This window comes from Salarias fasciatus, chromosome 9, assembly GCF_902148845.1.
Source record: "Salarias fasciatus chromosome 9, fSalaFa1.1, whole genome shotgun sequence".
NCBI classification, from domain to species: Eukaryota; Metazoa; Chordata; class Actinopteri; order Blenniiformes; family Blenniidae; genus Salarias; species Salarias fasciatus.
In genome coordinates, this window is record NC_043753.1 from 22,814,695 (window position 1) to 22,830,714 (window position 16,020).

Consider the following 16,020-nt stretch of genomic DNA (forward strand, 5'->3'; position numbering starts at 1 on the left):
CAACCTCCTTTCAACGGGATCCTTCGAACGCGACTCCTGTGCTCTGCGGGGGCGACCGCTCTCGAAGCAGAGGTGTCCTCGCTCCTATGCCGGGGCGCAGTAACGGAGCTGAGCGCGGAGGAGGCACATTTGGGCTTTTACTCCCCTTACTTCTTGGTTCCCAAGAAGAACGGTGGGATGAGACCCATTCTGGACTTGCGGGTCCTGAATGCTCATGTGGCCAGCAGGAGGTTACGTATGCTGACGGTCAAACACCTCCTGGAGAGCATCCGTCCCGGGGACTGGATGACGTCAGTTGATCTCACGGACGCCTACTTTCACATCCCCATTCTGAGGAGGCACAGGAGCTTCCTCAGGTTTGCTGTGGGAGAGCGGTATTTTCAATACAACCGGCTCCCCTTCGGCTACTCTCTCACTCCGCACACTTTCACCAAGTGTGTCGAGGCTGCGCTAGAGCCCCTCCGTCGTCGTGGTGTGAGGATCCTCACCTACATCGACGACTGGCTGATACTAGCGCCCTCATTTCAGGAGGCAGTGGAGCATACAGCCCAGGTCCTGTACCACATCGAGCTACTGGGGTTCGTAGTGAACCGGGACAAGAGTGCACTCATTGAAGCTCAACAAATGGCTTATCTGGGATTGGAGCTGGACGCTCTCACCATGATGGCCGGCCTCTCTGAAAAGAGGCGAATCTCTCTCCTGTCGACCCTGAGGTCCCTGATACCAGTGCCCGTAGCCCGGGTCCACCTGATCAGGACTGTCCTGGGACTGATGGCTGCGCTCCACCTGGCGGTTGGGCCTCCTGCACATGTGTAGGCTCCAACGGTGGTTCAATCGCCTCCGCCTCTTGCGGAAATGGGACAGACACAGAAAGGTCGATCCCACCGCAGGCACGTCAGGCTCTCCTCTTCTGGATGGATCCTGCTCTCCTTATGCAGGGAGTTCCCTTGGCTTGCGTGTCGCATCACGTCGAGGTGTTCACGGATGCGTCTCTCGCAGGATGGGTAAGCACCCTAGGCCACCTCACGGTGGGCGGTGCCTGGGACTCCACGCCGATTCACATCAATGTGCTGGAAATGACGGCGATGCAGCGGGTGCTGCTCCATTTCCAAGCCAGGCTGCAGGACAGCCATGTGCTCATCAGGTCGGACAACACCACACTGGTGGCGTACTGGAACAGGCGGGGTGGGGTGGGGGGGGGGGGGGGGGGGGGGGGGTGGGGGCGGTCTCCCCCCCTACATCACAAAGCAGCGGAGATCCTGCCCTCTCTGAGAGCACGACACGTGCCCAGGGTCCTCAACGTCGGGGCGGACAGGATGTCCCGGGGAGGCCCACTCCACGACGAGTGGGGCCTGTCCCCGTGGGTGGCAGCCCGACTCTGGCGCAGGTTCGGCCACCCGGTGGCCACCCGGTGGCAGACCTTTTTGCCAGTGCAGAGAACGCACAGTGCCCACTCTGGTTCTCACTCAGGCCATCAGACGGCCCCCCTCTCGGGGTAGACGCCTTCGTGCACAGGGTCTGGCCTCCGGGCCTCCTGTATGCGTTTCCTCCGACCTGCCTCTTGGCCCCGTTGCTGCCAGGGTGAGGGTGCAGAGCCTCCCTGTGATTGTGGTGGCCCCGGACACCCCGAGCGCCCGGTGGTTCCCGGACCTGCTCCAGTTGGCAGTCGGAGACCCGTGTCCAATCCCCGATGGGCCCGACACTTTACTGCAGGCAGGAGGTGCCCTCCGATCCCTCCCTGTCCTGGGCAGGAGACTCTTGGCCTGGAAGCTGAAAGGGTAAGACTAGTGGGACTAAATCTCCCCCCGGCGGTGATTTCCACCACCCAGAGCACCAGGGCCCTCTCGACTGTCAAGGCCTGCAGGTCTCGGTGGCATCTCTTCATGTCATGGTGCTTGGAGAGGGGTTTGGACCCGGTCTCCTGCGCTATCGGTGGAGTATTGGAGTTTCTACAGGCCCTGCTGGACAGCGGTCGCGCTGCATCCACTCTCGCTGTGTTTGCATCGGCCATTACAGCGGGCCATGGTGGCTTCAGCCGCTTTTCTGCGCGCAGTCACCCACTGGTGAAACGGTTTCTGCGTGTCGGCTGCGGCCGCCCCCCAGGCGTGTGGTTTCCCCGTGGGACCTCCACGCGGCGTACGATGGTCTGAGGGAGCCCCCCTTCGAGCCTTTGCAGAATGCGGAAGACTACTTTCTCTCCTTTAAGGCTGCTCTTCTGTTGGCGCTGGCATCCGCCAAGAGAGTTGGGGATCTCTGCGCCTTGTCGGTCCATCCCTCCTGCATGGTGTTCAGTCAGGATGGGGGATTGGTGCACCTTTGGCCTAAATCGACCTTTCATCCCAAGGTGATCACTTTGGACTTCCGGTCGAGAGTGATCCGGATCAGGGTACTTGGCTCCCTGCCTGCCTAGTCAGGCGACGACCCTCGGCTGCGGTTGCTGTGTCCGGTCAGGGCTCTCCGTTGCTACATTGAGCGCACAGCTGGTTTTCACATTACGGACCAGCTGTTTATGAGGTTCGGGGCCAGGGGGCGTGGAACTCCGCTGTCCTCCCAGCGCCTCGCCCATTGGGTCGGGGGTGCTATTGCATCTGCCTATGGGGTGCTGAATTGCCCGCCGCCGGCAATGATTCGTGCTCATTCCACACGGAGCATGGCTGCCTCTGCGGCTCTGTGCAGGGGTGTCACGGTGGGTGACATCTGCCAGGCTGCTTCCTGGGCGTCCGCATCCACCTTTGTGCATTCATATCTGATGGATATGTGCACGGATACTGTGGCCATGTCAGTTCTCAGCGAGAACAGAAGTTCTGTTGTTTAGCTGTGTTGGCTCTTGTCCAGTCCGGCTTCTGCTTCCCTGGGGGGGATCCAGACCGGACATGGTTTTTACCGCCCGCTGTTGCGACTTGTGTCTCGGCGTGTGTGTACCGTTGTTACGGTGCTTAGGCACGTCTGCGGGTGGCGCCTCGGCGTGAGGCTGCCTGCCGCTGATGTCTTGGATGTTGCTGTGGCTGTACTGGGCGTACGGCCCAGGGCCGGGTCTAGCCAGGCATGTATGAGGGGGCAGCCACAAATGTTGAGGGGGCATTGTGCTCCAGCACCTTTTACCATGTCTAACTGACAAATTCACCCAGTAGGATGCGGGTACACTGAGCAAGTACCTTGTAAAGTTGTGTCGTCTCAAATGCTTGGCATTTGTTTTATTGTAGTTATTGTTGTTAGACTAGGGCTGGGCAATATGGCTTCAAATCAATATCACGATATATTGAGCACCTCAACTCGATAACGATAAATGGACGATAATTCCGATAATTCCGATAATTCCCTATATTATTAGTACTATATTATTCATATTATTAGTTTTCAACTTGTGAAAAGTAGGAAATAACTGACATCTCTTTAAAAAAAACTTTGCATTGCAGTTTAAAAAAAACAGGCAAGTTCCATAAATTCAGAAATAAATAACTTACATCTAACCCTCTCCCATTCTTCATCAATACAGTGCAGCGTAAGGGTCATTTCATAGTCAACGCAAAGGCATGCAAACACGAACGCACCACATGTCAGCTTCCCTGTTTTTTGTGCTATGCACTGTTCTTAATTCATAATTTAACAACATGTTTAATTATTATTTGCTTAAAAAATGTAAATTACTTAGCGGAGGCGAGAAACATGACACGAGAAACAGCTTGATATATTTTATATTTGAGGGGGCAAGCAAGACATTAAGAAGTGGAGTGGAGGAGAGAGGCATAAGATAATAAAATATATTAAATATAATATATTTTGGGGGATTTAGTTTGAGGGGGCACAGCATTTATTTGAGGGGGCCAGGCCCCCTCTTGCCCCTGCGTAGACCCGGCCCTGCACACGTCTCCAGTTGGTCCAAAATGCTGCAGCACGGCTACTACCTGGAGTTCGTAAGATGGAGCACATCACTCCTGTCCTGGCCTCCTTCCATTGGCTACCTGTGCATTTTAGGGTCCATTTTAAGGTTCTTTTATTTGTTTTTAAAGCCCTGAATGATCTTGCCCGCCTTACCTCTCTGAGCTTCTTCGCCCCTACACTCCTGCTCGGTGCCTCAGGTCAGCTGATCAGCTGATCAATTTTAATGAGAAGATCAAAGACAGATAAAACTTTTAAATTCATTTAGTTTGTTTTCTTTTTCTTTTTTCTTTCTTTCTTTCTTTTTTTTTTTTTTTACATTCGTCATCATTTTAAACCCAAAATTAATCCAAGCATCTGGAAAATATACAACCGATGAGAAATTCCAGACTTTGTCTATCATTTTGACTACTTGATGATGTCTGACAGATTATGATCATTAAATCGACAGTTGCTAAAAAAAATAAAAAAGAGAAAAGGAATGACTTGTTCATAAAGAGCTCCAACAGGAACAACTGATAACCTGCAGTTCCCCCTGTGTCCAGTAGGAGTCAGTGTGAAGCTGAACGTTCTTTGTGTTCCTCCAAATTAGTGAGAGAAGAAGACGTCATGGCGGCTGTGTTGTGTCTCTCGGAGGAAACATTTCATCTCCTGCAGCAACAATGAGTTCATTTCAGGCTTTGAGAGAGTTTATCAAGCACCGACTAACTGCTGCTGCTGGAGAAATATTCACCGCGTTTCAACAAACTATCGTCCAGTTCGAGGAGGAGATTTATCGACAGAGAAAACTTCTGGAAATCAACTGGAAATCTCAAATCAGCTTCCACAGAACAGGTATTCAAACGTGAGAATGAACACATGAATGTGACTGCTGGAGGATCGTTACATTTATTTTAAAGCTGGCAGACAGAAACGAGGCTGCAGCTGCAGTTCTTGTTCACAGTGAAGTAACAGAAACCTTCAGTATTAAACAGCATCTGTATCAGAAACAGAGGAAACGGTGTTTGAGCTGTTTGAAAGCTGAGGAAGTGATTTATTTACACTCAATCTGAGCTAACACGCGTTTGTGCAGATTTTACGGTTCACGTTTAAAATACAGACATTTCAGTAAATCGTTTATAGAGTTTCAGGCCATCATGCAAAATATATGTTAATAGTTAATGGGGAAAGTCGCAGCTAAAGTGTTCTTGTTGTTTTTACAGCTTTTTGCCATATATTCAGTTACAATAAATACAAAGTGGACATATATTTTTTATTAGAAACGGTTTAACATCTTAACTTTAGAATGTTGACATTATTATATTAGTTGAGTGTATCGCTGACGTTGAGCAGCTTTAATCTTTAAGGTAGTCTATTGTAAAAACTGTCATTGTTTGACAGTCTTTTCCTTAGGAGCGACGGGCAGCCCGGCACACTCACAGGGTGAGTTCAAGGTCGTTTGGCGATGGGGATGTGGGCGGAATAAGATCTTCTTATCTTTTCGATGGTACATTTAACACCATGTCTGACCATGTGTGTAGTGTAGGGCTACATACTTGTTCTCAACCATTTAACATATTACAGTGTCACTCAACTTGTCTCAGCCTTATAACTGTGCTATGACAACTCTACAGTTAGCCAGTTGGAATACGAATGGATTTAATGGACCAGTAAAACCTGCGGCTTGCTTGGACTTACTGTATAGAAATCATATTGATATTGCATTTGTTCAAGAATCCCATCTTAAAACTTTAGATGTACAGCGATTTGCAAATAGACAATATTATGTGGCAGCCTCTGCCTCTGTTGACTCTAAAACCCGTGGCTCTCTCGTTGTTCTGAAGCGCTCTCTCCCCATAACCATACTAAAATTTTAAACCATAAAGTCTATAATTGCTGGTTGTAAAATAGCATTTATAGCAGTATATGCACCCAATCAACTCGAACCCCTATTTTTCAATGCGCTATCTGAGATCCTAACAGAGATGCAAGATTTTGCTATTATCATGGGTGCAGATATGAATGCAGTTATAGATCCTGTTTTAGATCGCTTGGGCTCTGCGGGTCACTGTTCTCACTCTCAAAGCTCTTTATCAACTTCTTTATCTAAATTTATATCTGATTTCAGCTTTAATTGACATATTTCGGGTTATCACCCCGACAGTTAGGCAATACAGTTTTTATTCTAACAGACTTAAAACATACTCATGCATCGATTATGTTTGACTTCTTAAACAATTTCTGAAATTCATAATGCAGTAATTTCTCCTACTCCATTATCTGACCACAGTATTGTATTAGCTAAACTCACCTTACCGAACACTCCAACTAAAGCAGCTCGCAGGCGCTTTAACACAACTCTACTCAAAAATGAAGAATATTGTACTTACTTTAGGTCAGAACTTAGCAAATTTGTGACTGAGAACATTGGCTCTGTAGATGACCCGAGAATATTTTGGTACGCAATGAAGGGATGTATCAGGAACACCTCAATAGCTTTTGCTTCACATCTTAATAAATCTTGATGGACGGGCTAACATAGATGATCTTGAAAGTAAATGTACTTTGGAGCAGCAACAACAACTCTTTCTCTGAGGCCAGGAAACAATCCATTGAAGTAACAAAAATTGGACTCAACTCTGTGCTCAGACTGAGAGCTGAATTTCTAATTCACAAAATCAGAACTTTTTATTTTCAGAGCCTTAGGCCTAGCCACCTCCTGTCACTCAAACTTAAAGGTGCATTAAGGAGTTTGCACATTTTATGCGAAACAGCGGCCGCTGCAGGCCTTGGGCATAATGCAGCTTAGTGAAACACTCATGCCTGGCTTGCATGCATGGAAGAGGGTAACTCCTTCCTCGCTCTTTTAGTAGCGCTCAAGTAAAATTTAAGTTTCTTTTACCTGGTGGAGTCTGTGCTGGAGTTGTGGCAGTGCTAGAAGCCGGTCTTTTCTTACTTTCTGGAAGATCCTGCTCAGTTGTTGCTCACTAAGCATCTGGCGGAGTAATGGCGGACAAAACGTAACCTAACTAAATCAGGCCAGCCGGAACGTGCATTACGTCATTCCTTTCAAATTCTCCCCAAAAAAATTCTGGTGCCGGACCGGCACTGCAACTTTCAAGTGACAATTTAGCGCTGTTAGAGGTACTTGTAATGAATATGTCAGGGCACATTGTACACATCATTAAAAATGTGGAACATATTTATGGTGGAAAATAAGTATTTTTAAAGTTGAAAAACTCCTTAATGCACCTTTAAGCAAAATGAAAAATTTACTAACATAATAGCGATCAGATCTGAATCATCTCAGACCATTTTAACGGAACCAAAAGCTATTATTGATGAACTCGTCAAATTTTACTCTGACCTCTATATGTCTGAAGTTAACTTAGACAAGGACTGGGGTTGCAAAGGGGTGGAAAATTTCTGGTAAATTTCCAGAAACTTTCCATAGAAAGTTAAGCTGGGGAATTTTGAAAATATTCCAAATTAGATACTTTCCATGGGAATTATGGGAATTTATGAGAATTATTGGGAAGTTATAGGAATTAACTGGAAATTGGGGGTAATTTAAACAAACTGTATCATATCCAAACATAAATGTAAAATTTTTTTGTCATAAGCAGACATCCATGCAAAATAATACAAAAACAGCATCAAACAGAAGAAAACAGCATCAAATTTGAGGGAGCTACCACCATAATTAGCTAGCCTCCTAAATGGTCAATGAAATGAAAAATAGCTTTCATTTAACACCTAACTTACCAGCTAGTTAGCTACTGCAACTGTATTAATACATTTTTATTTAATATTTGCAAGTTAACAGGGCTTGGGTAAATATATTTACCCCATGATATTATTAAAACTTACTTGACTTTATATAGTCTGCTGGCTCAAATGTGTGTGTCTTGTGCTTTGAGCTCAAAAGTGTGGCCTCCAGGCTTCAAGAAATCACATGTGCATGTGATGGAGGAATGCACAGTGCATGTAGGGGGCGTGGCTTAAATAGCCCTGTACTGAGCAGTGTGCGGTGTGCATGTGATTGAGGACTGTACTTGCATTAAATCTGGTTGTTTTAGCCAAGCCTATGCTACAATGTATTCCCCCCAACTATATTTAAGTTCCCTGTTAAGGGCCAACCTTCAATTTTTTAAATTTCTTATTTATTCCCGTTTATTCCCATATATTCCCGTTAATTCCCATAGAAAGTTTCCAACTTTGAAAATTCCCAGAATTTTGGCAACCCTAACAAGGACAAATGCAATAAATTCATACAGAGGGCAAATCTTCCAACTTTAAACCAAGAGGATATGATGATCTGCAGAAACCCATGTCATTGAGGAATTAAAGGAAGCCATTCAGAAGATGAAAAAAGGGAAATCACCAGGGTGGGGCGGTAAACCTTCTGAATTTTATCTATTTTTCTGGAAAGAGTTGGGTCAGCACATGCTCGATATGATCCTCACAGCTGTGGATAGGGGCACATTTGACAGAGATGCTAATTCTGCTATCCTCACCATCCTCCCTAAACCGAATAAGGATCCCTCCCTTTGTGGAAGTTAAAATATGCTGAAATTAAAATACATGCTAAAGTTCTAGCCTTTCGGATAGAGACACATATGACCAAGGCTGAATCCCATTTCACCCCTTGGCCCTACCCCTCCGTTTTGCGCATTCACGTGGAGGGGTAGGAGTGTCCCGATTGTCATTATGACGGAGGGGTAGGGGGAAGGGGGAGGGCTATTCACCCCTCCAAACGGAGATTCTCCCGAGGCACACTCCAAACGGAGGGGTATGATCCAGTGGCAGCCGGTGGCAAGGGGCGGCGGCAGGAGTGCTTCTTTTGTCCGCCTACACCGCAAGTTGCGGGCGGGGTTAGTTCAATTCCGCATTGGTGGGAGCGCATTCCAGGCGCATTCCAAACACAACAGATAGACGATTATTTTCAATAAACTGGTTTCTTCAACACTGCCCGCCTGGAATGCACGGGTGTGGAAATGAGCGCTCCCGCCAATGCGGAAGTGAGCTGACCCCGCCCACCACTCGCGGTGTAGGCGGACAAAACAAGCGCTTCCGCCGCCGCCCCTCGCCACCGGCCGCCAGCCTCGCAAGATCGGCAAGATGGCGGCGTCCGCAACGAAAGAAGTTCATAAATGTAAGTATTTTCTCAATGAGTGAAGTTTTAAAATGTAAGAAAAAAAATTCTTCTTCGGCAAACAATTGTCGCATCTGCCTACGTTGTCTACATTGGGACACCCCATCGACACAATTATCAAAGGGGTGTCCCAATTCGGAGGGGTTTACTTTCGACCCTACCCCTTAGCACTCCATTTCAAAAGGGTAGGGGAAAGGGGTAGGGCTAAGCGGTAGGGCTAGAATGAGAAATGGGATTGGGCCTTAGCCTCTCCTCACCGACTTCAAGACTTAATTCATTCTGGGCTTTCCAGTAAACATAGGTTGGGTCCAGTTATGTCATTCCTTTTGACAGTGTGGCACTCAGTGGGGAAGGAGATGGGCTCGGCGCTGAAGTGGCATAAACAAAGTCCAATATTCCACAACTATTCTCTTCTAACTAGAGGGGTACCTTTTTCCTTCAGAGAATGGAGTGACAGGGGAATCAATGTTATAGCTGATATATACAGTGATATGGGTCTGAGAATATTTGATGATCTTCGAACTACTTACAATCTCCCAGGTGTGTCCTTTTTCTTTTATTTACATCTTCGTTCAGCGATGCGAGCCTACGGTCTGCCCTGGGGTATTCCCCTTCCCACCCATGATTTACACAAGTTGTTAGATGTGGGAATGAAACCGAGAGGCCTTGTCTTTACTCTTTATGCTTTCATACGAGAACCTTCTTGTGGCCCTCTAGCTGTTCACCAAGTGTGGACCAGAGACCTTGGTATTCCCAGTGATGAAATAAGTTGTTCTAATGTATGGGACAACCTAGACAAAACATTAAAAAACCTCAATCATAAACTCATCCACTTTAAACTCATACACAGAATGTACCTTACACCAAAGAAACGCTACTACATGAAAATTGTACAGTCTCCCAATTGTGATCTGTGTTCTCTAACTCAAGTGGGATCATTCTTACACATGTTCTGGCAGTGTCCTGATGTGGTGTCCTTTTCGAAGGAAATATCGTTTATATTGTCAGATCTGCTGCTCATAAATATACCATGTTTGCCAAAGGTACTGCTTCTCAACGACACCTCATCACTGAACCTCTCCTCCACACAAAACCGTACGTTACTAGCAGGGTTACCTTCAGCTAAAAAAAATGTTGGCCTTATGCTGAAAGCCTCCCTACACACTCAAACGCATCCAGTGGCTGCAAATATTTCTTTTTTTTTTTCTTTCTTTTTTTAAATTTTTTTTTTTGTCTGCATTCATCTCGAAGTCAAACAACACCTGCTGTCAACTGCCAAGATCACTTTGCAATTTTATTCTTTTTGCAATTTAGTGACCATCACCAGCCCTTACAGAGGTAAAAGGTCTAGTACCTCATACCTATGATAGAGGGCAGTGTAACACCACGTGGGGGTTGTGAAAAGTTGTGAGGGTGGGGGAGTAGGGTGAGGGGGGACTGACTAGATGGAGATGATAGAGCTGAAGGTACCAATGATAGAAGACACCAACCAGTGTCTGGGCACTGAAGGGGAACAACCAGTGTGTTCTGATAAGTTCTATACTGCACAGTGAGTCTGAGCAGAGGCTGGAGTGATCATTTCGACGTGCATGTGATGTGACCCAAACAGTCCAGAGCCCTGCACCAGGAATAGCGGGGTGGCACCAGCAGACACCAATCCACGCCACAGGTGCCCCCGTAATGCCACGCCCCGCGACCCATGGGGGAAACCGAGAAAGGCCGCCACCCCGGAGACCCGGAGGCAAGCGGGCACCCGCCCCCAACCCCCCAGGGCCCCCCCTGAGGGAGGCAAGGAAACAGGGCGAGCCCGCCGAGCACCCACCCCCACCACCCCCAGCCCCCACCATCACCCACCCGTCCTGCCCCCGGGGCGCCACAGGCCAACCAGAACCCACGGGGGCAGCCGGGGGCACAGGCGACACCCAATGAGCAGCAGCGACACCAGCCCGCGGGAAACCCACCCCGATGCTGGTCATGTCTCCAGGCCCCAGCGCCCCCAAGAGGGCCAGGAGGCCACGCCACCAGGACCCAGTCGGGGTCTTTTCAGCGCTGGAGACCAGGGACACGCCCAGATAACCCCACCCCCCCCCCCCCAAAAAAAAAAAGAGAGAAGAGGGTGCACCCCACTCACGGCGGGGGCCCAGAAGACACATCAGGCCCGCCGCCAGGACACCCAGGCCCCCCCCCCAGTCCCACCCCAGACAAGCATCCCCCACAGGGCCGACCTGCATCCGCACCACAGGTACCCGGGGCCAGCGGGCCGACCCCAACACCCCAGCCCAACCCGAAGCAAAGGGCCACCAGAGATCCCCCGCCCCCTGCTGCAGACATTTCTGAGCATAATTTACATGGAGTCGTCAGTGGCAAGGATGCACGGGGCTGGCCAGAAAACGATCCGTACCACGACCTCTGCGGCTGCAGCCGTAAAAGGTTTACTGGCTTGAGGAATACGTACGTTATATGTATGCAAACTGTGACCCTGTCTTTTAATATTTCCTAATTTAACAACTGTTTAAACACTTTTGTTTAGCTAAGTAATTAATTTATTATTATTGTGTTTAAATGTATACGGGTGTACTTATGTGAATGCATATGTGTGTACATATATGTATATATATGTATAGTCTGTATGTATGTGTGCAGTGGGTATGTAAGCATAGACATTTCTGCATTTTTCTTTTTGTTTTTTCTTCCTTTCTTTTTCTCTACCTCAAAATACCAAGCACTAACGAGACCAAGATATGGTGTGCTGTACTAGTATAGATACTTTGAGTATACAACACAGAAGACCATGGGAGGGAGGGAACGTCTCCAATTTGGGGGGGGGCTCATCTTAAAAAACTGTCGAAGAAGAAACGCCTCTAATTTGTTGTATTACTGCTTTTGAACAGTACTATGCTTTTCTTTTTCTAATAAGAAAAAAATTGATCACACAAAAAAGTAAATCGTTCAGAGTAATGATGCGTTCAAGTGTTGCTCGGAAAAAAAGTCTGAACCATATCACATTGGAAACTTCCCACAAAGGTTTCAGAGCTCAGAGAAAGTAATGTTGCATCCAGACAGTTTTCCCATTTATCCTTTAAACCCCAACAGGTACTTTCAGTTTAACAAAATGAGCAGATGTTTTTGTTTCAGAATGTTTGTGATTTCAGTGTGTCCTGTCCTGTTTCATCCATCCATCACTGTAAAATCTTCACATCCGTCACATCAGTGACTTTTGTCTTGTTTCCCTCCAGAGAGTCCACAGCAACACAACGGTAACCAGCAGACGAGCTCCAACCACTCTGTGAGAGACTTGACCACCCAGAGACTAATTGCTGCTGCTGAGGAAATACTCACCCTGTTTCAACAAACTGTGGTTCAGTACGAGGAGGAGATTGGTCGTCAACGCAGAATGCTGGAAATCAATTGGAATCCTCAAATCAAGTTACACAGAACAGGTTTGGAAACGTGTGAATGAACACATGAATGTGACCGCTGGAGGTCTGGCGCTGTGAGCAGACGTGCTTGATGGAACTATGACTACTTTTCCCCTCACTGGTCTGCCCAGTGAAGTTGTGGAAGTTGATGTTGTTTGAAGAGGCATTTCCTGGCAACATTTAAAAGCAGGATGTCTCATTATCCCTCCACCTCAGGTAGTGTAGTAAACAATTAACAGAATCTTGCAGGTGAGTGAATACACCGCCTTCAAAAATTTAGTCCAAATAAGTAATCAATCAGCAGCTGAAGATGATCAATAAGTAACAATTTGACTGTACCATGTTTTTAAATTTTGAATGAAAGTTTTCAGATTGACTGCTGGAGTAACAGTGTTTTGTTTTTTTTTTAATTTGGAACTGTAGAGATAATGTTGCTAATCTTTTGTCTTCTGCATTTGTTTCTTTGCAGAGCTCCAACAGGACCATGACTGCAGAGAGGAGCAGCTCTTTAAACAGGAAACAAACTACTGTCTAGTACAGGGCGAACCAGAACCTCCACACATCAAAGAAGAACCAGAACCTCCACAGATAAAAAAAGAAGAGGACGAACCAGAACCTCCACACATCAAAGAAGAACAAGAACAAGAACATCCACACATCAAAAAAGAAAAAGAACCAGAACATCCACAAATCAAACATGAAGAACTAGAACCTCCCCAGATCAAAGAAGAAGAACCAGAACCTCCACACATCAAACAAGAAAAAGAAGAACCAGGACTTTGTCAGTTTAAGGAGGAGCAGGAGGAACCAGAATCTTCACAGATTGAAGAACACGAGGAACTCAGTAGCAGCCAGAAGGGAGAACGATTTATTCTGAAGTTTGAAAGTGAAACTTTTCAGGTTCCTTCTATTGAGGATCAAAGTGACCTGAGTGAAGCAGAAGTACCAGAGAACAACTTTCATGTTTCAGAGAAGCAGGCTGAATGTGAAAAGCTTCTTTCTGAAGAAATATGTGAGAAAACTGACCATAAAGAACATCAGTTTTGTCAGAAGGTCAGAATGGTCACTGATGGGAAGATACTTTGTGGAACATGTGGCAAAAGTTTCAGTCGACAGAGTAAGATGATGGTCCACATGAGAAGTCATACAGGTGAGAAGCCATATTCTTGTGAAATATGTGGCAAAAGTTTCAGTGGACAGAGTACTTTGAAGGTTCACATGAGAATTCACACAGGTGAGAAGCCTTATTCCTGTGAAATATGTGGCAAAAGTTTCAGTGGACAGAGTGATTTGAAGGTTCACATGAGAATTCACACAGGTGAGAAGCCTTATTCTTGTGAAACATGCGGCAAAGGTTTCAGTCAACGGAGTCATTTCTTGGTCCACAAAACAACTCACACAGGTGAGAAGCCTCATTCGTGTGAAACATGTGGCAAAAGTTTCAGTCAACCAAGTCGTTTGTTGGACCACAAGAGAACTCACACAGGTGAGAAGCCTCATTCTTGTGAAACATGTGGTAAAGGTTTCAGTGGACAGACTTCTTTGAAGGTTCACATGAGAATTCATACAGGTGAGAAGGCTCATTCTTGTGAAACGTGTGGCAAAAGTTTCAGTAAACACCGTCATTTGTTGGACCACATGAGAAGTCACACAGGTGAGAAGCCTTATTCTTGTGGAACATGTGGCAAAAGTTTCAGTCGGCAGAGTTATTTGAAGGTTCATATGAGAATTCATGCAGGTGAGAAGCCTTATTCTTGTGGAACATGTGGCAAAAGTTTCAGTCGGCAGTCTCATTTGAAGGTTCACAAGAGAATTCACACAGGCGAGAAGCCTTATTCTTGTGAAACATGTGGCAAAGGTTTCAGTCAACGGAGTCATTTCTTGGTCCACAAAACAACTCACACAGGTGAGAAGCCTCATTCTTGTGAAACACGTGGTAAAGGTTTCAGTGGACAGACTTCTTTGAAGGTTCACATGAGAATTCATGCAGGTGAGAAGCCTCATTCTTGTGAAACGTTGCAAAAGTTTTAGTCAACAGAATGATTTGCTGGGCCACATGGGAACTCACAAAAGTGAGAAGACTCATTCTTGTGAAATATGTGAGAAAATATTTATTTGAAGGAAACCTGACTGATTCAGATACTGTTTAAACTGTGCTTCATGAAAATTTCAGTTTGTGGTCTGTCACAATAAATGTGAACTTTCAAGAAATGGAAATGCTGATGTGAATCCAGTGGGCTTTATTCTTTGATGTTTCTTTTGGAGTTGACATGACTGAGTTGTAGGAGTGTAACGATATTTGTATTTGTCCCGTACCATAATGGTACAGGGCTCACGGGTCGATACACACAATCACACGACATACACGAGTGAGTAAAAAAAAAAAAAAAAAAAAGCGAGTCCTGATTCCAACCTTAGGTGGCAGTAATGAGCCTAAAAGCTGCCAGCAATCACCATTACCACAGAAGAAGAACAAACGGATCTAAACAAAGAAGAAAGTACAAGCGGAATGAGAGATGCAGCGTGTGGAGTTGGAAGACCCGCCAGTCTCGTATAAATCTGTCGAGTGGGAAAGATGCTCTGGTATTTGTTAGCTTTTGTTTCTTTTTCCCCTCTGTACCGAAAAACGTACCGAACCGTGACCCTGACACCAAGGTATGTACCGTTCTGTGTACCGTAACACTCCTACTGAGTTGTACTTTAAAGGGCAACTCCGGTTTTTTGACACCTGGACCTTATTTATGGGTGTGTGCATGCTCATATACTCACTCAGACAAACATCGTGCAGCTCAGAGTCCTTCAGAAGTTATTTAGATCCAAACGATGTAGCTGCACTAGCGGGGGTGCCACAGCAATGGAGCGTTAGCGCGGGACATAATCTCTGCAAAGTCGCTCATTTCGGCTGTATTTCTTCATCCATCGCCAGTGTTATCATAAAGTCAGCTCGTCTACCGTCTTCAGGTGGGTCAGCTGAAAGAGCTGACAGTTTTCGCTAACTTAGCCACAATTAGCTCGGATGGGAATGTTGCGGCGCTCCTCTCCCCAGCAGAGAGGCACTTTGAGTCGGCCTCGGCTGTCACGGTGCCCCGGCGTCTGACTTCCAGGGGCCGAGTTGGAAAACAGCCCTCAGCTGCTCCACGGAGGCTCCGGACACCCGCGAAGACGCACGGCTCACACGCGGCCGCTAGGCCGCTGGATGTCTCTCCTCGCCGGGAGGATGCGTATCTCCGCTCCCCGGCAGATGCACGCTCCGCGCCGGCCGCGGGACGCGCGACGGCCCGGAGCTCTCTCCTTGCCGGGAGGAAGCGTATCTCTGCTCCCCGGCGGATGCACACTCCGCGCCGGCCGCGGGACGCGCGACGGCCCGGAGCTCTCTCCTTGCCGGGAGGAAGCGTATCTGTGCTCCCCAGCGGATGCACGCTCCACACCGGCCATGGGATGCGCGACGGCCCGCCGCACCGCGGCCGGAGCTCTCTCCTCTCCGGGAGGAAGCGTATCTCCGCTTCCCGGCCGATGCGCGCTCCACGCCGGCCGCGCGACGTACGGAGCGCTCTCCTCGCCGGGACAATCCAGATCTCCGCCGCCCGG

General features: G+C 47.3%; 1 protein-coding gene across 4 annotated transcripts in view; it reads left to right on the forward strand.

The window, feature by feature from the left end:
• LOC115394103 (zinc finger protein 45-like) overlaps nt 1-16,020 on the forward strand; it is a 1,173,573-nt gene that overhangs the window by 1,059,119 nt on the left and 98,434 nt on the right. For 2 of the 4 annotated variants that reach the window (XM_030099276.1, XM_030099277.1), the window contains exons 1-3: nt 4,567-4,713; nt 12,250-12,270; nt 13,373-13,374. The exons of 1 other annotated variant lie outside the window; for it this stretch is intronic. Coding sequence is in view for 1 of the 3 variants with exons in the window: in XM_030099282.1 (XP_029955142.1) it covers nt 13,492-14,148; nt 14,233-14,463 (888 nt within the window). In the remaining 2 variants the exon portion in view is untranslated. Of the gene's footprint in view, nt 1-4,566; nt 4,714-12,249; nt 12,271-13,045; nt 14,149-14,232; nt 14,584-16,020 lie in introns of those variants that run through there. One more of the 4 variants, XM_030099282.1, reaches the window with a different exon arrangement.